Source organism: Neolamprologus brichardi, chromosome 11, assembly GCF_056152115.1.
Source record: "Neolamprologus brichardi isolate AB-2024 chromosome 11, ASM5615211v1, whole genome shotgun sequence".
Taxonomy (NCBI): domain Eukaryota; kingdom Metazoa; phylum Chordata; class Actinopteri; order Cichliformes; family Cichlidae; genus Neolamprologus; species Neolamprologus brichardi.
In genome coordinates, this window is record NC_142114.1 from 2,908,501 (window position 1) to 2,929,534 (window position 21,034).

At 41.7% G+C, this 21,034-nt stretch overlaps 3 protein-coding genes across 5 annotated transcripts; all 3 read left to right on the forward strand.

Moving 5' to 3' along the window:
- Nucleotides 1–24: 24 nt before the first annotated feature.
- On the forward strand, nt 25–4,684 carry LOC148100436 (uncharacterized). Of its 2 annotated transcripts, XM_087847969.1 has the most exons (6): nt 25–203; nt 493–681; nt 1,294–1,377; nt 1,496–1,682; nt 2,786–2,993; nt 3,094–4,684. In XM_087847969.1, the coding sequence occupies exons 4-6, from the start codon at nt 1,570–1,572 to the stop codon at nt 4,303–4,305; spliced, it is 1,533 nt and encodes a 510-aa protein (XP_087704095.1). In that variant the 5' UTR covers nt 25–203; nt 493–681; nt 1,294–1,377; nt 1,496–1,569; the 3' UTR covers nt 4,306–4,684. The 2 variants fall into 2 exon arrangements, with proteins under 2 accessions (XP_087704095.1, XP_087704094.1); XM_087847968.1 differs by lacking the exon at nt 25–203 and having other exon boundaries at nt 508–685.
- Nucleotides 4,685–7,064: 2,380 nt separating this feature from the next.
- On the forward strand, nt 7,065–11,403 carry znf576.2 (zinc finger protein 576, tandem duplicate 2). 2 transcript variants are annotated; one of them, XM_006795934.3, is made up of 5 exons: nt 7,065–7,160; nt 7,868–8,034; nt 8,121–8,236; nt 8,990–9,133; nt 9,234–11,403. In XM_006795934.3, the coding sequence occupies exons 2-5, from the start codon at nt 7,890–7,892 to the stop codon at nt 10,071–10,073; spliced, it is 1,245 nt and encodes a 414-aa protein (XP_006795997.2). In that variant the 5' UTR covers nt 7,065–7,160; nt 7,868–7,889; the 3' UTR covers nt 10,074–11,403. The 2 variants fall into 2 exon arrangements, with proteins under 2 accessions (XP_006795997.2, XP_006795998.2); XM_006795935.3 differs by lacking the exon at nt 7,065–7,160 and adding an exon at nt 7,169–7,685.
- Nucleotides 11,404–12,641: 1,238 nt separating this feature from the next.
- On the forward strand, nt 12,642–20,824 carry wu:fe05a04 (uncharacterized). Its single transcript, XM_035909966.2, has 4 exons — nt 12,642–12,659; nt 13,078–13,681; nt 16,488–17,455; nt 18,121–20,824. Exons 2-4 carry the CDS (start codon nt 13,087–13,089, stop codon nt 18,868–18,870), a joined length of 2,313 nt encoding a protein of 770 aa, XP_035765859.2. The 5' UTR covers nt 12,642–12,659; nt 13,078–13,086; the 3' UTR covers nt 18,871–20,824.
- Nucleotides 20,825–21,034: the final 210 nt, after the last annotated feature.

The following is a 21,034-nucleotide window of genomic DNA, read 5'->3' on the forward strand; positions in this document are numbered from 1 at the left end:
GAACAGTTCGAATCAACCACTGACTGCATCCACTAGTCAAAATAGACAGACTGCAAGCGTGCAGCCGCTGCATCATCGTGATATAAGGACTGTTCTGGTGAAAGAGGAAAGCAGCCTCATAGTGAATGATGTTCCAGCCACAAATGGCAGCAGACACATCCGCTGGAATGTAGAGGCACTTAGTGAAAATACAGTCATCCCAAGTAAGTATTAAGGTTTCTCAACCAATATGTAATTTTGAAACGATTGATTTCTGGATACCAACTGGCACAGTATCTCTTGATTTCTTTTGTAAATCAAATGTTAGTTTTTTGACAGTAACAGGATTTCTGATTATTGGGTAGACCAGAGTATAGCTGTTGTCACCTCTGCTTCCACTCATGGCTAATCACCTTCTGATACTAGCTCGATACTTAAAACCTCAGTGTACAAGTGGTCGCAACTCTGAAAAACACTGCCATGTTAAATCATGTTCTTTGATTTGTATTTTAGCAGTAGAGATCGGGGAGAGGACAACGGACTGCTGCATCTTACCAGAGTTCAACACCAGCCAGTGTATTTTCTATCCAATAAAGGAGGAGGAGAGAGAGGTCCTAGTAGAATCTGCTGGGACCAGCAGAAACCCAGAGGGATCCCACGATGCAAATCAGACAGAAAGTCAAACAACAGATTGTGATATATGTAAGTAAGTCACTCGACTTCCACCTCCACTTACTTTGAAATCCACCATTTTTAACCCTCAGTCGTAAAAGGCTGATGGGGTATTGTCATCACCCTGCTGGATGGGCGGGCAATGTTGACCCCTAAGTTTGTGAATGGAATAACTCAAAAATGAAACCGCATAGTAGCTTCAAACTGATACCACAGGTTTATTTGCTAAAAACCTTGGATGAGTTTGGATCTTGGTGACCTTGGCCTTAAGTTCAGAGGTCAGGTTTTCTGAAAATCTGGTCAATGCAGTAACTTGAGAATGTAGGGATGTAGGATTTTCAAATTATTACTGTCAGTGCAGCTACTAAAAATTCAGGTGATTTTAATCTCAGTGACCTCAATGTCAATATCAGAGATCAAGATTTTTGAAAATCTTACGAGTGCAATAACTCAAGAAGGAAGTCATCTAGGATTTTCAAATTGATGACATAGGTGTGTCTACTAGCAGGTTGCACTGACAATCGCCAGTATTTTTCAGTTATACAAATGGAAGAGACTTGACTTTCTTATTGATTTTTATATTTGGTAGTCTCCAAATACTATATAAAGGCTTATATATTAATTTTGAGTCTGTTTAAACAGGTGAATCGATCCATTCTGTACCAGACTATCAGGAAACAAGAGTTGAAGGTCTTTTCTCAGATCCTGAGGTCATCGAGCAACAAGGTTTGTTCCCTTTTGTGGAATGATTAGTATTTATATTTGAGAGACTTTCTTAAGCTGTTTATTGATGATGCCAATAAAACTTAAGATGATCCTCTTACATAATAAATCTGTCCTTTAGCTGTGTCAGACTCTGAGTGGCAGCACCTACCAGATCTTCGTGAGTTTCTCCTCCAAAGTCCAGATGAAGAGGATATGGGTGGCTTTGAATTGTCAGATCCTCAGCTTGATTCAGAAGCAGAAGTAATGGCCTATTTCTCCAAGACCTCTACCATCAGTGCACAACAGTCAGATCACACATCGCAAAGGTACAGTAAGACCTTCTTTGGGTCTACAAAACTATCATACATAGAAATAACTAGGGCAGGGCAATATGGCCAAAAATATTCATCACAATATATATTTGAAAATTTGCGATAACAATATAACTGACGATATAATTTACGCGAGACAAAATACTTTACAACTCCACAACTTTAATAGTGTAAAAAAAAAAAACAACAACCCATCAATGTATTTTCACTTAAACAAGCATCTGGGTTCTTTTTATGTGCATTAAAGCTACATAAAAATTTAACAGTGAAAATGCAAATTTTTTGCTGGCACTTTCACCAAAAGGCATTTCCAGTGGAAATTGGCTGACATATCCTCAGCGTAACCATGTATAATATCCACCAAACTTAAAAAGAGGTTATACACACAATACGGTAATATTATGTTGAAGCACAGTACGTATCACTCCGCGAGGTTCCTGCCTACGGTAGCCGTGATGCTCCGAAATTCCATCAAGCGGTGCGGCTTCGTAGCTTAGCAAAGTCGTACTAAAACATTTTTTACAGATTTTTGAGCGCCGTGTACCACATAAAAATCGGTTCGAGGTCAGTAAGCACAACCAGAATTCATACATAAGAATTATAAGGGGCACTGTCGATTTTTTTTCAGAAAATCAAAGGACTTTAAGAGCAACTTATTTTCCGTAAAACACGGTAATAGCAATGGCCTGCTTGCATGCTCTACCAAAAATTGTGCTTTGTTGTGTATCTGACGGACGAAAGCCAAACCAGTTCCACACCACTGAAGTTACAGCATTTTAACAAACCAGGTCTGGTTCATTTGTTTCATTCAACGATCCGCTTTCGCCCATCCCATTCTCCGTCGCTGCCATGCTTTTTCTGCCATGTACGTATAAAAACAAAGGCACTGCGCATGCGCGTTTTACCCATATTCTATCGCGATATTTCATTTTCTTATTGTTGCCCAACATTATACCGGTTTTACCGTGAACTGTATGATATGGCCCAGCCCTAGAAATAACTCTAAATATCTTTTTTTTCTAGTTTTGCTGTTGTTCCTCTGTTACATACATGTAAGATTTGCTCTTGATGTTCTTTTGACTTTATTCCCCCCTTAGTTTGCCAACATCCATGATCCCATCTAATGCACCAAGAGATGGCAACAGAACCAGAGAGCCCATTGATTACTTTTCTAAGTACTTTGGTTGGGATACCTGGGTAGAACTTGCCAACTGTACAAATAAACTGTCCAACATGCCCGACGCTGTCACGGCCAGGGAAGTTGCACGCTTTGTTGGGATCCACATCGCAATGGGAACTTTGAAGGTTTGTATTTCTGCCTGTCTGATTACTGAAATTATTACCTCACTCTTGGTTAGATGCTAAAACCTAATGTTATTTTATTTTCCTATTGTTACTTTCTTAGTTTCCCAGTGCAAAGCTCTACTGGGAAGACTTGACTAAGGTGCCGTTGATTGCTGAAGCCATCCCGTTGTCCCGTTTCCTCGAGCTGTCTCGCACGCTGAAGCTGACTTCTTCAAACTATCCAGCCAACGCCAATCCCCACAAAGGAACTTGTGATAGTGATCAATGTGGTGACGAGGCAAATGGCTCAGATGGTTCAAAACAGGCTGATCCCCTGTGGAAAATTCAGCCATTATTGTGTCGTTTCAAAGCAGGGTGCCAGTCATTAAGACGAGAGGGCGATTATGCAGTTGACCAATATCCACTTCCTCTCACTGGGAAGGTGCACAACAACAAACTGTCTCTCTACAGCACTGCTTTAATTGGATTTGACGGCTTACTCTTACATGTCGATCTTAAGGTGGATCTCTCAGACAAAGAAGGTGCTGTAGAAAAAATGGTCCCCAAAGGTAGTATGGTGTTCCTTTGCAAACAGGAACTGTCCACCCCTGTGATGCTCGAACGCCTTTTAGCTGCTGGGGTTCATGGAGCAGGCAGGGTGGGAGGGGCTCGAGGACAGATCGGGGATGAGTTTGTGAGCTCAGATGGGAAATTGATGCTGCGCAGATCCCATTGTGGCTTCATACTTTCTACTGCGGGAAATGGCCAAAGGAGCGCGGCCTCTCTCATTGAAAACTTTGAGAAAGCCCAGATGTCGGCCCGTCTCCACAGAGAACTGAAAAATCTTTATGCAATTCCCCTCACTGCCTCTGCACCAAGCTGCTGGCCCCAAGCAGTGCTCTGGTACCTCACTGATCTGGCTTTGGTAAACTCCTGGCTCCTGTATCGACAGGATTTCAGAGCATCCGTGCCACCTTTGACTCTCATGGCTTTCAGATTGGAAGTGTCCAAGGCTTTGATCTTCTCTAGTAGCTCGGATACCCAAGACTCAGTTCCTCCCCAGCCGCCGGCAGCAGAGGTTCACACAACAAATGAAACCCGCAGTCCCATCCTGGTGGAGGAGAGTCCTCTGCCAGACGCAGCCACGCGATATGACGGTTCAGGTCACTGGCCGGAGCAGCTTGGAGAGGGAGAGGGGGGCAGGTGCCGTTTTGGGGACTGTCAGAGGACATCACGAGTGTTATGCCTCAAGTGCTGTGTCTTTCTTTGTATCTCACGTAACCACAACTGCTTTTTGAATTTCCATAATCAGGGAAGTTTGGGGAAAGAGTAGTATCTGCTACAGAATTTACCAATCTCTGATTGTAACTGTGTTTGTGGTGTAGGGAAAGTCACTGCCTTTCACTGTCATGCTTTTTTAGGGCTGTTGTGATGTATTTTTAAAAAATCTTAATATGTCATTTAGGAGTTGTAAAAAAAGAATTTGCCTCCAGAAAAAAAAAAAAGACTCAAAGCCACACACTGTGCTGGAAAAGAAGTGTAAAAAGTTGTTGTTTTCCACTGTGGCCATCATGATACTTTTGCCCTCAACTATTTATTTTCACCTGATCTAGTTTACATTCTACAGTGAGCTTATTTTTTGGCTCTGAGTTTTATTATTAAAGAAGTATCATTTATTTGAGTTTTAGAAAACAATAAAGGACAAATGGGGAAAATAAGATGCATCTTTTGATTTGTTTATTTATTCATTTGAGGACTGCTTACAAGTACAAAAGAAAAATGTGCCAAAACATATTAAAGCTCTTGTGTACTGAAATAACCAAGTAGGACACAGAACTGCAACAATAACAGAAATTAAAGTGCATCGGTCACTAGACCATCCTCCACTAATGCCGCGTAACAAAATGGTGAAAACTGAAATGACTAAAAGAAAAACTGTACTAGCACATAGAGTCGATGCATGCCTGTATGAGGTTTGAAATACAACATATTACAGAGTACTGTACAAACTGGTGGAAAAAATTAATTCAAGTTACAAAAACACATCAAAATGGCCAATCCATGACTGATTTCTTTTTTTCCAGGTATGCTTTTAATGCATTGGAAGTGGGTTTGGGTCATTGTCACGCTGAAAAATTAAGCAATTGCCAATCAGAATATTTTCCGGTGGTATTGCATGGTGAACAAAAAAAATCTTATGGTACTGATGCTGCATTCATAATTCAGTCAATGTTGATAAAATTGGGGCGATCGTGGCTCAAGAGTTGGCAGTTTGTCTTGTAATCGGAAGGTTACCAGTTCGAGCCCTGGCTCGGACAGTCTCGGTCGTTGTGTCCTTGGGCAAGACACTTCACCCGTTGCGTTGGTGGTGGTCAGAGGGCCCGGTGGCACCAGTGTCCGGCAGCGTCGCCTCTGTCGGTGCGCCCCAGGGCACCTGTGGCTACAATGTAGCTTGCCATCACCAGTGTGTGAATGGGTGGATGACTGAATGTAGTGTAAAGCGCTTTAGGGTCCATAGGGACTAAGTAAAGCGCTATACAAATACAGGCCATTCAAATCACCAACGCTGTCAGTTAAATTTTGGACTAGATCATGAAAAAGCCTTCAGTGATTTTCAGTCCAGTAACTTGACATACCTCAGCCCTTTTTCCCTGTTTCCCTTCCTTATGAATGGCTTCTTGGCAGCCAGGCTTTCATTGAGACCATTTTTGATGAGACTGAACAGTAGATTGATGAAGTCAAGGGCCAGGTCCACCACTAAGGATGTCACTTTTAGATACGGTTTGTCTGTTATTTAAAGGCTCTTTGTGAGGAATTATTATTGTTTTTGTTTTCAAATTGGTTTTATTTGTATCTCGTTTTGAATTTTTGTTTTTATTTAGATTAGTTTCACTTAGTTTCCAGAGTGGATTTCCTTGTTTCAGTTTAGCTTTTACTGTTTATAAATCTTTAGTTTTTGATTATTTTTTATGAGTTTAGGTGGAAGTTTGAGTCTGTTTTTAAGTATTAGAGTTTGTTAATTATTAGTATTCGTTGGAAAAATCATTATAATAAAAAAACCAGAAATTTTCTTTAGATTTTATTTCATGTTAAAGAGTTTTACAATAGCTCACACATTTTCTTTTTAAATCTAATTTTAATTTTTAATTACCTTAAATAATTTTTGTGTCTAGTTTTAGTTTAGTAATAATAACCTTGTTTGGGAATTACCTAGTTGGTGCAATATAAATTGGTTCTTTGCTAAGTTTTCTGTTTTCTCTATACACAAAATCAGCTCACCAATTGAATTAGGTACATTTTTATGCTTGAATGATTCATAGATCAGTGTGAAGTGGCTTAACAAACTAAAGAAACACTCCTCTGAAAATGTTGAGATGTAAGGCCTGAACTGTGAAAGAGAAAAAGCAGTCAGCAATAAAAAAACTTTGAAAGACCTTCAGAAAGCCTGGAGAACTAGACCGCTTTTAAAGGCAACTTTTAAAAATTACACCAAAGTCTGACTCATTGAAAGCAGAATTTGATGAAATGAGCGGTGGAATAATGAAATAATTCAGCTATAACAGTAAATTTTACAAACTGGTGGTAAAAAGTAAATTCAAGCTACAAAAGACATCAAGATGAAAAAAGGGAATCTTTAGACCAGATACTCAGTTTTAATCATTAGCGGTACAAAACTCCATCTGCGCATGTGTGTTCATTATATGATAAAAACACAGTAGTACGCTGAACGATTACTACAGTATGTAGTTGTTTTGTGTCACGTGACAAAGATCGAGCATAGAATCGATCTTAATAGAAAAGATTTATTCAAACGCTTCTGCCCCTGTGTATGCTGTAGTTGATTTTATTAGTTATCTAAGTAAAATAACATGTAAGAGTCAGAAAATAAGATTACTGTAATAGTAGTTCGCGCAGTAACATTGTTAATGAGTTTTGTTTTAAATTGAAAGTTTTATTTCTTCACGTATGCGATGTGATAAGACTTGTGCGTTGGGTAAACTCGGCTTGCTCATATACGACCATTTAGATTTTGCATCTAAATATGAATCAATAACAACATCGAATACTTCCAGGCAGCCATCTTAGCTGTACCGACGGCTACCACACAGCAGGAAGTGTCCGATCTATCGGTTGCATTTCTCTGGGGTCAACTCTCTCAGTCAAACTACCCTGAAAGAGCGGTTAGAGGTAATGGCTACTCTAGCTTGTTAGTCGAATTATTTGCCTTTCGTTTAGGTCTTAGCTTGTTTCGTAATGATTCGCGGCAGATGCATGTAAACTTCAGAAGATGAGTTCAAAACTAGTGTGTAAAAAAAGGGGACACGGAAACTCTGTGGTCCTCTCTGGGAATCAGTGTTGTTAGCGCCAACCTGCAAACTAGTAGTGAGCTAGCTAACGTTAGCGCGCTAACTTAGCACGGTACTTTTGTTATTAACGTTAAAGTAAACATTTAGCTAAGGCGGTTGTGTGCTATTGAAACGCCCTCAGTTTACCGCGTGGATATATCAAGGCTCTTTTAGTGAAGTGAGCAATGCCTGCCACTTGCAGGGCTGTGTGGAGGTAGCTAGCATGGCTAGCGGCCTTAATGTTACGGTAACGTTAGCTAACAGTGGCTAAAACTTGAGTAATTCCCGCGGACTAACAGTTTCACGGCCTTTGGGTTTTATACGCGGCTCATTCTAAAACTATTGCATTGGCGTTATTTCAACTAACGTAAGTAACCAACCTAGTAAGGCGATTATTTTTCCGTATAGTCATCTGTTGAACTTAACGTAATGAGCACATATCTGCGTTTCTGGCGCTGTTATGTTTCCCGCTGTTTATTAAACTAGTGTTTGTTCCACGTGGTCATTAAACTTTGTTTCGTGTCTTTTTTGTTGTTAAATTGACTCCAGGAAGAACAGCGAACATCGCACCATGGACTCGGAGATCTTGAACATAGAGGAGATCGTGATGGGACGGGGCTTGCCGGATCCACCACCCGAGGCTCCCCCGGAAAAGCCGGCAGAACCCTACAAACCCATCACTTTGAATGGACCTCCGGCTCCCTCGGTTCATTCCTGTGAGTGATGCAGCGATCATACCTTTTAAATCAGCTTCCCGAAAGCAACAACACATAATAAATCTGACATTCTGTTGTGGATTCAGACCAGCATGAAAACTTGCAGTGCTTCCAGTGCTTCATCACGTTCTGCAGTGCAAAAGCCAAGGAAAGACACATGAAGAAGAGCCACCGGGAGGAATACAAGCAGCAGCTTCAGCAGGTGAGAAGAACAGAGCGTGTAATTTTTAACTAAATTGATGAGCTTTTTGTGTCTTAATCTATTCACCAGAGTTCAACCCTGCTTAATGATGGGAAGCTGGGGTTTTTCTTTTTAATTTCTTTTTATAAAATTTGCAATAATGAAACTATTAAAACCACAGATTTGTGGGGACAATTTATCAAGAGTAATCACTTTCTCACGTCACTAGATCATCCTTTAAATTCAGCGTATGTGTGTAGCATCTTGCACCAAGCAGAATATTGCACACATTGCCCTGGTGTTGCAAATGTTAGCATTCCGAGGGCCAGTAATGTCCCATTTGTGTTCGCCTCATTAGTTGCTTCGCACATTACATTACGTGCTGTTATGGTGCTTTTGTCCATTAGTGATCTTCTGTATCACCGTTGCAGAAATTTCCATCTTTGAGTCCCATGTCATCTGGAAATCCTTGTGCACCCTTTGTTATGTAAAAGCCTGCACAAACAGACTTCCTCAGTCTTAACCCATCCTCATTCATTTTGAAAATGACTGCAGCGAAGAAAATCGGGAGGCGTCCGACCCACTGAAATGACACCATAGTGCAGGTTACACTACATAGCTTTCACATTATACACTACTCCTCAAGGCACCAGATTGCTCCGGTTGAGTCCGTAGACGCCCATTTTTCTCTAAAGGAGCCTTCACACAACCCTATGTCCAAAACAAGGTTTTAAATGTTTCTCCTCCCCGTTCTTTTTGGTCATCTTTTCTCAGGGAAACACATTGTTCACATGCTACGTGTGCGACCGCACATTTCTGTCATCTGAGGAACTGACGCAGCACCAGCCAACACACAGCAAGGATGACAAGCCCTTCAAATGTGTTCACTGCAAAGAGAGCTTTAAAACGTTCTCTGAAGTGAGTATAATTTAGAACATACAGCAGAATGAATCAGTTTCTAGCTTTATGCATTTGTGCTTAATGTTTATGCATAACCATTTACGTCTCTCCTGTCTAGCTCACATCCCATAGAAGACAGGTGTGCCCAGAGAAACAGATGGTTTGTAAAGATTGCAATGAAACGTTCCGTAGTGCCGGACTGCTGCGTGCTCATCGCCTGACCCAGCATCCACGCCCAGATGTCGAGACTGCAGAACAGCCAGAGGATTCTACAAAAACTCATCGCTGTAAGAAGTGTGGCCAGGGATTTGAAGCTGAATCAGAGCTGATAGCACACCAGGAGAAATACCCCGAAGGTCAGCAGTGCAACGGCAGCGCTTCATCTGTCAAGAAACGCGGACGGCCCGCCAAGGCCGAAGACGCGGCAGGTGCTGAGAAAAAGGGAAAGCGGAAAAAGAAAGAGGAAGCAGACATTCCCGAGGAGACCGTGAAGGCCGGCAGCACATCAGACGCGACGGCAACCCCAGCGGAAGAAAAAGGGAAAGCAGGCGGAGCAAAGCGTGGCCGTCCCTCGAAGGTGGCAGCAAAGTCAGAAACGGAAGATAAAACTCCAGAGGACGAGAGTCAGGCTTCAGCAAAGGAGAAGAAACCTAAAGCAGAGCCGACCCCACCCCGTCAGCACCCGTGCCCCGAGTGCGACCTCACATTCCCCGGCTTGATTCAGCTCCGTGCTCACAAGAAGGAGAAGCACGCCCCACGGAAAGCCCACCCCTGCGAAGAATGTGAAGAGAGCTTTGCCCGTCCAGAGCAGCTGGATGCCCACATGTCCCGGGCGCACGCCGTGGGCCGATTTGCCTGTCCGACCTGCGGGAAGAGCTTTGGCCGAGAGCGCACATTGAAAGCTCACCAGAAAAGCCACCCAGAGGAAAAGCCTGAAAACACAAGTGGAAAAAGATAATTGAGGCATGGAGACTTTGCAGATTTTATTCATAAATTTTCCTTTTTACCCACCCCTCTCTCTCTTCTTCTTTTCTTTTTTTTTTAAACTTTGGGGATCTCGTACTGCAGATGATGTTGGTTTTTGAGAATGAAGTTTTGGTGATGAGATTGATTTTGATTACCGACTGTTGAAATGTTGGTCTAAGAGACACATCTCCTAAATTAACTAACCAGACATGAAACCCAACTATTACACCGTTTGTCACAAAATAGTCTGTAAAAACAGAAACTGTTTGGATTAACTTTTTAAAGGATTTTCTTTTTTAAGTGTGAAATGCGTGTGAATTTATTACTTTGTGTCTTGAGTTGTTGAACTCACTTTGTGGTTTAAAAAAAAAAAGTCTTCCCTCTCTTTTTTTCCCCCTTAAATTTTGGGCAATTACATGTGTTGAGGTAAATTTAGATACCTGGTAGTGATACTATGTTTAATTGTTTAGTCATTTTTTTTTGTTTGTTTTGTTTTTGTTTTTCAAGAACAATTATGTCATGTACAGCTTCGGGTTCTTATTGTGCATTTTTACACTTAATATTTTGATTATGTTACTTTATAAATTAAGTCTCATTGAGGAGGAATTTTAAAATAACACGATTAAGCTCTGCTGAAAGTTTATTTTTTGCTAAGTGCTCCCAGTTCAATGTAGAGTGGTTGGCATGTGGGCAGAAATCATCCACTTTAATCCTGATTTGTCTGATGCTAAAATGTACTCCCTTATTTTTTCACTTGTTTAAAGGACCAGTGTGCAGGATTTAGGGTGGTCTATTGGCCAAAATGAAGTACAATATTCATAATTGTATATACTAAACTGGAATTACTAACCACATTAGTATCTACAGAAGGAGAGGATCCTCACCTGAGAGGTCCGTGTAGTTTTGTAGAGAAGAAAACTCTGTAAACATAAATACATGCCATCCATGTAAAATGCAAAGTAGGTGTGTCATGTAGTCGCCATTTTTCTATAGTAGCCTGGAATGAACAAACCAGACCTTAGCCACAAGAAGGGCCTTTCCTGCTGTTCAGTCACAAGTAGTTGTATATGCTTGGAAAATGACTTTGGTCGCTATCTGCAACCTCACCACTAGATGCCAATGAATCCTACACAATGCTCTTTTAAAATGATCTTTAATGTCTTAGACATTTTTGAATGGGACTGGTGGTTCTTTAATGCTCTAGCATCCAATAAGGAACTGTGTATATCACGTGTTACTCACTGATTGGATTGTTCTCTCCCCACTGCAATGTGTCTGGACATGAAATAAAACTTGCTATCCCAAGGGAGGCTGCTGAAAAGATGACTCAACTTATTGTTTCTGTTCTTATTTGGAATTCAGGAGCACCAACTAAAATGAGGAGTTGCATTGCTTGTGGTGATAATGTAGTTTGTTTTGAAAATGATGCATGCTGGGTTTCATGTGGTTTTGAAATTAGTATCTATTTTTAGCGTAATGTTAAGAAGGCCTTTTTTTTTTCCCCAAGCCTGGAAGAGAACTAAGTCTAAATGGTGGGTTTTCATTGACAGCTGAATCATTAAAACAAATGTCAGACATGCTCTTCCTAAGTAGCCTGTGGCATGATGTTATTTAGGATTTTCTAATGTTAATGCACTATTAGGTACATTATAAAGGTTCAACTACTTGTTAATTTCTAATCAATCGCACAGCAGAAACTAAATGCTGTGGCATGTAAACATTGTCAAGATGACCTGCTGAAGTTCAAATGGGGACGAAGGGTGATTAAGTGACTTTGAACATGGCGTAGTTGTTGGTGCCAGACTGACAGGTCTGAATATTTCACGAATCCACTGGGATTTTCACACATAACCATCTTTAGGATTTACAGAGAATGGGGCAAAAAGAGAAATTATCCGGCCATTTATCTGGGTGAAAATGACTTAGTGATGGTAAACAATGGAGGAGAATTACAAGACTGAAATTGATAGGAAGGTAACAGTAACTCAAAAACTGCTGCTGTGCATTCAGAGCATCTCTGAATGCACAGCAGCAGAAAGACACACCTGGTGCCACTCTTCTCAGTCCTTAATAACCTGGCTCCTCAAATCTACATTCTAAAGTATTATTGTGTAAGATACTGAACCCTCAGTTTCTCCTGATGCATCAGTGTGTGTATGAGACTGTTACAAAGTGCATAGGGGTGAATGAGACTTGTAGTAAAAGGGCTTTGAGTGCTCAGCTGACTAGAAAGGTGCTATGTAAATACCAGTACATTTTCTGCCATAGCTTTCCATTATAACCTACATATAAAAATCTCAGAGAATCTATGCATTTATATGAACGTAACTAATAAGATACAAAACTGACTTTAATACCTATGCATTATAAGACCAGTCTAAACCACACTACATATGATCTTTTTTACAAAATGTATTTAAAAGTTTCCTAAAATATTGCCCTGCTTGTACACCTGTGCAGCTGTAAGACCGTGTAATACCACTCCGTGCCACCAGGCGTGCTCCAGCGTTTGTGTGAAATTTTCTTCCCTGTGTTTTCCTTTTTGTCCTTATTACCTCGATGTTCATCTTCGGTTGAGGTGAGTTTGTAGCTGGCTAATTGGGTTATCGGGCTTATTTTATGTCATGCTGAATAGTGCTTTTGTTTTTATCGTACAAATTAGACGTGTCATATGTTTCGATATGTATAGATAGTTTTTTTTTTTGTAAAGCTAGCATCGAGAGAAAAGGTTGTAAAAACACGCTTGGCTTCATCTGCTTCTCCTGCCAGGTGAGAGAGGTGACCAGCAGTTCTTTAAGGTGTGGCATGAACGACTTTAAATTAAATGTTGAGAATAAAAACAATCCTGAAGACTTATAACAGTCGCTCGGCAAATCAGCTGAAGCACATTTGTGCTAGTGTTTGTTTATTAGTACACGTGCACTAACTGTGAGACGCGTTAACGTTTTAAATGTTAGCTGAACACGGACCCCTCTCTCTGTTTCATGTCTCCTCAGCCTCCAGTCATGTCCATTGAATACACTATTGATATCCAGCTGACAGAGTTGGGATTTCCGGACATACTGCAGCCGGAGGAGGCTTTGGTCAGACAAACACCGTGTCGCTCCACATCATCTGATGGCTCCATCTCACCCAGTCACTCTCCCACTTCACTTCCAACCAAACATAAACCGAAACGGCTGCTCAGAGGTGGCAAAGTAGTAGGTGCAGCAGGACAGACCTCAGACACCCAAGAAACCACAGTGGCCTCTGGTCCATCCAAACGGACTGAGATGTTAAACTGTAAACGGCTGAATCCCACAACAAAAAGGCTGCAAGACAAACAAAGTGGCAGCGATACAGCGCTCGCTGAGCCGTCAGCACCCACAGTGATGAGTGATCCCATTGCTTTACAAGAAACCACAGACATTCCCCCAGTGATCGCTGAACAGGAAGGAGGGGGTAGCGATGGAGATGGAGGAGGGCAGAGACCTGATGTAGACATGGCTGAGGGTGAATCGGCGGAAGTGCAGGAGGATGACTCGGATGACAGTGAAGTGTCAGAGGTGTATGAGGAGGAAGAGGTTGATGAGGAAGAGGAGGATGAGGAGCTAAGCAGTGGTAAGACCATATGTTAATATAACACATGCACCCATGTGCAGGTGAAAGGTTCAACACAGATTTTCCTGTAATTGGCAGGTAGTTGCTCCTGATACACAAACTAAATGCCGAGTAAAATGGCATTATGCACTTATTTGCATAGTGGTTTTTAAGTCTGAGCCTGTGATAGTTTCCCTTAGTGTCAACAAATCTCATGAGAACAACAAACATCAACACTGCACTTGGCCTTGCAATTGTTTACTCATTCGCATGAACCTTGGCACTATAGTGCCTAGATGTGTAAAGCGCTATACAAATACAGGCCATTTAACGTCTCCTAAACAGACAGACTTTGATACACCAGTTTTAGTAAGTTTGATAAGAACATTTCGCTACTTTTTGCTTCTCGACCTTTTTGGGTCTTTTTTATCTTTGTTTTAAGTTTAAGGTTTTATGACCTGTTTTTTTTTTGGGGGGGGGGGTTGTTTGTTTTTTCCTAAACCTGCAATATTGACCGGCCTCAACAAGAGTGTCATGCTGACCTGGGCATTATATGGCCTGCAGGCCACATTCGGCCATGGATCAATGGGAAATTAGGATTCAAACATAAATGAGTATACATCATGTAGTTTGTCCCATTTCAGTCACCAAACACTCTCAAAGGATAGTGATTTTTTTTATTTTTTGGGGGGAACATACAATACAACTTTATTCCTTTTATTTTGTAGGCAACTTCTTATTTTGTTTAATTGAATAGTTTTAATGTACAACTGCAGATTCACTGTAAATGCTTTGGAGCTTATGTTAGAGATGTGAGTTTGTTGAGAGATGTGAGTTTGTTTCCCCCAAATTTATCAGTTGACATTAAAAAGACTGATGCAGAACGTAGTTGTTTTTTTGTTTTTTTTAACAAGATATGGACCTGTAAGTATTTGTTTTGTGAAGTCAGAGGTAAAGCCGTGTGCTTAATTTGTGGAGAGCAGATTGCTGCATTTAAGGCAGGGGTGTCGAACTCCAGGCCTCGAGGGCCGGTGTCCTGCAGCTTCTAGATCTCACCCTGGGTCAACACACCTGAATCAAGTGATTAGCTCATTACCAGGCCTCTGGAGAACTTCAAGACATGCTGGGGAGGTAATTTAGCCATTTAAATCAGCTGTGTTGGATCAAGGACACATCTAAAACCTGCAGGACACCGGCCCTTGAGACCTGGAGTTCAACACCTGTGTTGTAAGCCATTCTGTGATGGGGAGTTTGTCAAAGAGTGTTTGGTGCTGAGAAAACAGTAATTAGACTGAAGATGCTGCTGTAAATCTGGAGCTTTACTTTAAAAACAAAGCTGACAATTTCTGATTTTCTCCTTGGCTCTGGATGAGCTGTGATGTCCAAGATTTACTTTTTACTTGCCTTTGTATGGGTTAGGGTTTGAGATCATGGAGGAGCTGGCAACACCGACTCAATGAAAGGGACTGTGACAATTAGTTCAATTCAATTTTATTTATATAGCTCCAAATCACAACAACAGTTGGCTCAAGGCGCTTTATATTGTAAGGTAGACCCTACAATAATACATACAGAGAAAAAAACCCCCAACAATCATATGTAGTAACTAGGGGTGCAACGATACACAAAATTCACGGTTCGGTTCGATACTTTGGTGTCACGGTTCGATATTTTTTCGATACAAAAAAAATGTTCATGCCTTTTTAATTTGTCATTTATTAAAATTATAAATATATATTTTAACTCAAAAGTACAGTTTTTAAATGTAATGTTGCTGAAACAAAGTAATAAAAAAAATTAATCTATCTGATTGAGAAATCACTCATCTTTGGAAAAGAGAGTTTATTACAGAGAAATGGCTCTTTCCAAAATAAAAGCTATACTATACGCTTCTTCTGGGCTATATTCTCAGCAGCATATTAAACATATCAGGTCCCCATAAGGAGAATCATGTGCTAAAGGCTGTCTAAATGACTCGGGTAAAGTTTGTAGCATGCGTGCTTGTTGTTTTTGTCTGCTTCCACTTGTCTTTGCACTGCGATGATGTTGGAGTAAATGTGCAGTCATATTCATTTTGTTCCCACTAGTGCTGTCAGCGTTAATCTGAAATGACGTTAACGCCACAACATGGCAAATCTCCGTTAACGAGCTACCGCGGATCGCCCCGTGCGTGGGGCTGGATGGCCAACACGTTAACAAGCTAACTGAGCTAACGCACTAGTTCCCACCAATGTAATTGAGCATTGCGTGGCACATCCGACATACTGTTTTACTTTTGTCCATGACGCGCTTACCTTCAGGGTCATACGTCACATGAAAACCAAAATAGTTCCAAATGCCACATTTGAATGAGGGTGGGGGAGGTTCAATTTGCCATGTTGCAACTAGCTTAACTTCTGTCTCGCTAGCTTGCCCTGCGCTCAGTGAATCTGCAGTCGACTACTCCGCCTAGGCTGCACTGTGGAGCGCAGATCCACTGAGCGCTCAACACAGACAGCATTGTCAGAAGGAAAGTTGATAAAATAAATTAAAAATTTTGTATTGTTCGATACATATGCGTACCGAACCGAAAGCACTGTATCGAACGGTTCAATATCGATTGGAGTATTGTTGCACCCCTAGTAGTAACAAGTAGTAACTACATGCTGGCTGGAACTGAAATAGGACAAAAAGGCAGGTGTTTCAAATGATGGCTGTCATTTGAAACACTGACATGGAATGTGGTTTTTTTTCCCCTCAGTTTTCTTACTGGACAAGAAAAAAGAAGTGAAAAACAGCAGATGACTTTTTAATTAGCACACTTCCTTCCTTTTTTCCCCCCCTCTAGAGTCGAGTCAGTCAGGAGACTACCGGTGCAGCGTGTGTCAACAGCATCTGCCCTCCAAGTTCAAGCTCCACGATCACATGAACCTCCACACAGGAGCACGCCCATACTGCTGTGCAGAGTGTGGGAAGCGCTTCTGCCAGATATACAACTATCGCGTCCACCTGCGCACGCACGCGCAGACCAAAGTGGATCGTCTCCAGTGCCGGGTCTGTTTGATGGGCTTTGCGTCGCAGGAAGATCTGAACGACCACCTGGCAAAAACTCACTTGGAGGACGAGTTCTATGAGTGTGACCTGTGCAAACGCGTGTTCACGTCCCTAAAGGCATGTGAATATCACGTGCAGCTACATAAGTGTATGCTGAATGTCATGTGCGAAGTGTGTGGCCGCAACTTCTCATCGCCGAAATCCCTGGCGCGCCATCGGAGGAAGAAGTGCCACCGTAATTTTAAATGCACAGACTGCACAAAGGTGTTTACCAAGAAGAATGCACTGCTAAAACACAGTTTCTCCCACCTGGGTTTGTTGCCTTACACGTGTATACGGTGTCGCTGCCACTTCCGATTGGCTAAGCTGTACCGCCAGCACAAATGTGAACCTGAACGCATTCACTGCGTGGCGTGTCTGAGGGAGTTTCTTAGTCAGGAGGACTTCCAGCAGCACAAAAAGGACACGGGCTGCTGGGGCAATCAGGAGCCCAGTGAGAAAACAAACGAGATCAGATGTTTGGAGTGCGGACAGAGGTTTGACTCGTCAGAAGAGCTGAAGAAACACGCTGGAGCTCATCAGAGGGTGCTGAAGTGCGCTGAATGCGGGAAGGGGTTCCGGTCGGCCTTGCTGTTGATGTCCCACATGGGCGGCCATGCCGGGCAGTCACCCTGTCTTTGTCAGAGCTGTGGACTAGGCTTTCCCCACCAGCAGAACTATGACAGCCACCTTAAGACGTGTGGACAAACACCTCAGTCTGCGGTGAGTGTGTGAAAGTTTTTACACTGCTGCTGCCTCTTCTGTTAAAGCACACTAAGAAGATTTTCTATCTTCCAGATTTCAGTTTGGCACAGAAATACTTTAATGAAACAACTTTATTTCAAAATCAAGTTGCACAGATTAACTGAGCTAGTCAGGCCAGAAGAGCACGTAGAGCCTCCTACAGCTGCTGCTCGTTGCCATGGAGCTATGTGGATGAGAGCAGCCACTTTTCTTTGGCAGTGGATTTTAAGGGTTGTGGAAAACCATTTCCTCCAATTCGCAATTACTGTTTATATCTGTATTCTCAAACATGAGAAACCTGCTTAATCGACTAACCCACAAGTAGCCACATGTCTCTGTGTAGGTGTGGCTGTATTTCTTAGCCAGCTGTTTTTGTGTCAGCACAATGATTCTAAACCAGGATCAATTATTGACATATCTGAGTAAATAGGAGTGCACATCGGTCTTATCTTACTTTTGATCTTACTCATTGCAGGATGTTTTTGTGCAACATGAGCAACCTTTATAGCAACCCATTGTTTGTTTTTGTTTTTTTGTTTTTTTGCTTTGATGTAGCTACAGATATGCTCAGAAACCTGTTGCCAAGAACTCTTTTCATATCATAAAATCACATTGAAATGCTTTTGCTATTTTTCCCCTTCTAGAGCGCCACCAAGAAACGTGTGTCTTTAAAGAGCTCTGCGCTGGAGAGAAAAAAGCACAGCACTACACCAGACTCATCAAACACAGCAAACGCAGTCACTTTGCCCGCTGTTGTTTTAAACAACCCTGCTCCACCAGTCGAGGATACTAGCAATCCAGGTCACGTGACTGAGGGTGTGTCTACTGGCACTGGTCCATCAGACGGGTTGTGGAAGCTAACTCTTGACAAACAGCCGCCTGCTGGTGTCAATCTTGTCTTGTTCGTTCCTGTTTGTCCAACGCAAGGCAATGGGCTCCCGCTCCCATCTGCAATCCCTCAGACACTACCCATCACAGCTATGCAAGCTCTGCCCGAGGGTCCGCTCGCAGTCGGTGCTGCTCTTGGAGCGACACTAAATGCCCCACTGGATCTGTTAACTGGGGTTAAACAGGATCCAGAAGCACCCTTGGACCTGTCTAAGAAGTCTGCAGTGACATACCTTGCTGTTAAAGGTGAACCAGAAGAATTTGAAATCTCAGGACAGGCTGTAAATGCTGGAAGGCAAGAATTCGGAAACCATCACAGCAAAGTGACAGCTAGAACAACCTCAATAAAGACAGCTCCCACAGGACTCATAGTGGATATAAAGAAAGAGCCTCAGACCTCTGGTTGTGATTTGTGGTCGTCCGAATCAAGCCAACTGACAGACTACAAGCTAGAGAAAGAGATTAAGATTGAAGTTAACATTTCAAGTGCTGGTAAGGAAAAATAAAGTACAGCAAGGTCAGAAAAGGAGAGAAAGATCACATTCCCTACCCTGTAAAGGAAGCATTTAATATACTGTTAGAATTACATATATTACTGTGTAATTTGTATATTGACCATCATACGGTTTTATGACAAGGCAGCATTTTCCTATAACTATTCCCACTTTTGTCACCAGGATAGATTATTAGTGTGACTGTGGTTTTTGTTTCAGAAGCTCCATTCAGAAAAACATAATATTGCTGGCTTCATCGGTTTATCGAAGGGGATTTTTTTTTATGCCTTTACTTCATTACTGTTACAATGGTGGATGCTCATATTAAACATAGCCAAAGTATGATGTCAGTGAGGGTGTACTCACACTAGACACGGTTGCCCTGCACTCAACTATCTAGACACAAGTATGCATTACTTTGTCTGAGCATCTCAGCTCCTCCCTCACTCGCACACACCCTGAAAGGCACTCTTGTAAGCTCACGATTTTTTTTACACGTTGTAGCTTAATTGGAAAAGTCGTGTCTCCTAAATGAGTTTCGCCAGAGCCGCTATCACTGAGAAAGCTGAAGTTAGTCAGCAGCAATTGCACTACATCAACGTCACAACAGAACCACTTTTGTAACATGTTCCTGGTACAGCACCCAGCAATCACAAAAGACAAATGAGCTCGACTCTGAGGGTTCAACTGCACTCCTGCATGATACAGATCGTCTCGTGTGAGTACACCCTGACCAGGGATATCCTTGGTTGGTCATCTCAGGCATACAGCTATAGCTATAAGCACACAAGCTCCTCCCACCTGCTGTATAAAACTGTTTGGGGGGTTGGGGTTGCCATTCAGAAGAAATGGAGCTCCATCATTGACAGTATATGAATATGTCTAGCTTATTTTGAGCTTTGAGCTCATAGGTCACTTTATCATGAATTGGCCTCTACATTCAGAAATATACAATGAGAGAATCTCGATACGTCTGTAGCAGACTGGAGACGGAGGAATGCGTCTTTACCCGTTCAGACTCGATGATGGTTGTCTAGTAAGACGATCATCATCGCTTCCACAGAACAGTGACCAGGGTGCTGGTTCAGACCTGAAGCTGACCTGTTCACATGCTGTTCATATTAACAGACAAGGATCCATGTCTGAAAGGGGTCAAAGTGTGACAGTTTTCTTGCATCTGTAATTTAAACAAGACATTCCAAGCTTTTATTTATCGAGGCACTTTTTTTCTTCTTTCCTTTTGCATTCAGATGTAAGGTTGTAAATTCAGCCTGCTGGAGGAAGAATGAATGGAGATGAATCCTATGCAGTGTGATGCAGAATTTCTATTAGCATTAAAATTTCTGTCATGTTCTTCCTATCGTCTTGGGAAACTGGTTCTTTTTGTAAACTAGAGTGAAACAGGGGTTTTTTTTCTTCTGAAAGCTTGTTTTGTATAGTAAATAGCATTTTAGTGCTATGTTAAATATTTCATTATGAACGGTACTGATTAGTAGAATGAATAGATGTCTTCTTGTGATTAACATTTTATGACTCTAAACAGTCTGCAGGTATATTTTGTTTTTCTAAAGGTTAATAAATGCTTGTTTGGATGCAAGGTGAGTCGCACTGAAACTGTTTTTTTAAATTTGCCTATCTACAGTATTGCCTTCTGTTGCAAAAAGTTGGCCTTAAATTCTAAAAACTACCAAATGAAAAAATATGATGTACACCACATATGTGCCAAAATATAGCTCTCGTTAGGGTCATGAGAAGTCTGAAACCATAGAGGCACAGAGTCGGACGTAGTGAGGTTCATTTCCTGTAACATCTTTGAAAATGGATATACTGTTTATACTCCTATTTAACTGTCTAAATGAGGTCAAAACGTGGTTATCACGCAACTCTCTCACACTGAACGAGGATAAGACAGAAGTTATAGTTTTTGATAGTCACGCCCCGCTGGAACAACTGATGCCTTAAGCCCCTTTGCTAGCCATCTCTCGCTCACTGTTAGAAACCTTGGTGTTTTCCTGGACAGCTCTTTCAAACTCAAGAAACAGCTCTCCTCTGTGGTAAAAAAACCAGTTTCTACCAGCTGCGTCAGATATCTATCTTTGAAGGACCTTGAAAAGCTTATCACTTCCAAATTAGACTACTGTAATTCCCTCTACTCGGGCCATCCGTCTTCCTCTAT

What these genes read in the sequence shown, in the direction of transcription:
- LOC148100436 (XM_087847968.1), top strand. Translation starts at nt 640, where the DNA reads ATGCAAATCAGACAGAAAGTCAAACAACAGATTGTGATATATGTAA. An exon ending in TCAGATCACACATCGCAAAG is followed by an intron (nt 1,683 to 2,785) that starts GTACAGTAAGAC and finishes TTCCCCCCTTAG; the next exon opens with TTTGCCAACATCCATGATCC. An exon ending in TCGCAATGGGAACTTTGAAG is followed by an intron (nt 2,994 to 3,093) that starts GTTTGTATTTCT and finishes TTACTTTCTTAG; the next exon opens with TTTCCCAGTGCAAAGCTCTA.
- znf576.2 (XM_006795934.3), top strand. Translation starts at nt 7,890, where the DNA reads ATGGACTCGGAGATCTTGAACATAGAGGAGATCGTGATGGGACGGGGC. An exon ending in GGCTCCCTCGGTTCATTCCT is followed by an intron (nt 8,035 to 8,120) that starts GTGAGTGATGCA and finishes TTGTGGATTCAG; the next exon opens with ACCAGCATGAAAACTTGCAG. An exon ending in GCTTTAAAACGTTCTCTGAA is followed by an intron (nt 9,134 to 9,233) that starts GTGAGTATAATT and finishes TCTCCTGTCTAG; the next exon opens with CTCACATCCCATAGAAGACA.
- wu:fe05a04 (XM_035909966.2), top strand. Translation starts at nt 13,087, where the DNA reads ATGTCCATTGAATACACTATTGATATCCAGCTGACAGAGTTGGGATTT. An exon ending in GGATGAGGAGCTAAGCAGTG is followed by an intron (nt 13,682 to 16,487) that starts GTAAGACCATAT and finishes CCCCCCCTCTAG; the next exon opens with AGTCGAGTCAGTCAGGAGAC. An exon ending in GACAAACACCTCAGTCTGCG is followed by an intron (nt 17,456 to 18,120) that starts GTGAGTGTGTGA and finishes TTCCCCTTCTAG; the next exon opens with AGCGCCACCAAGAAACGTGT.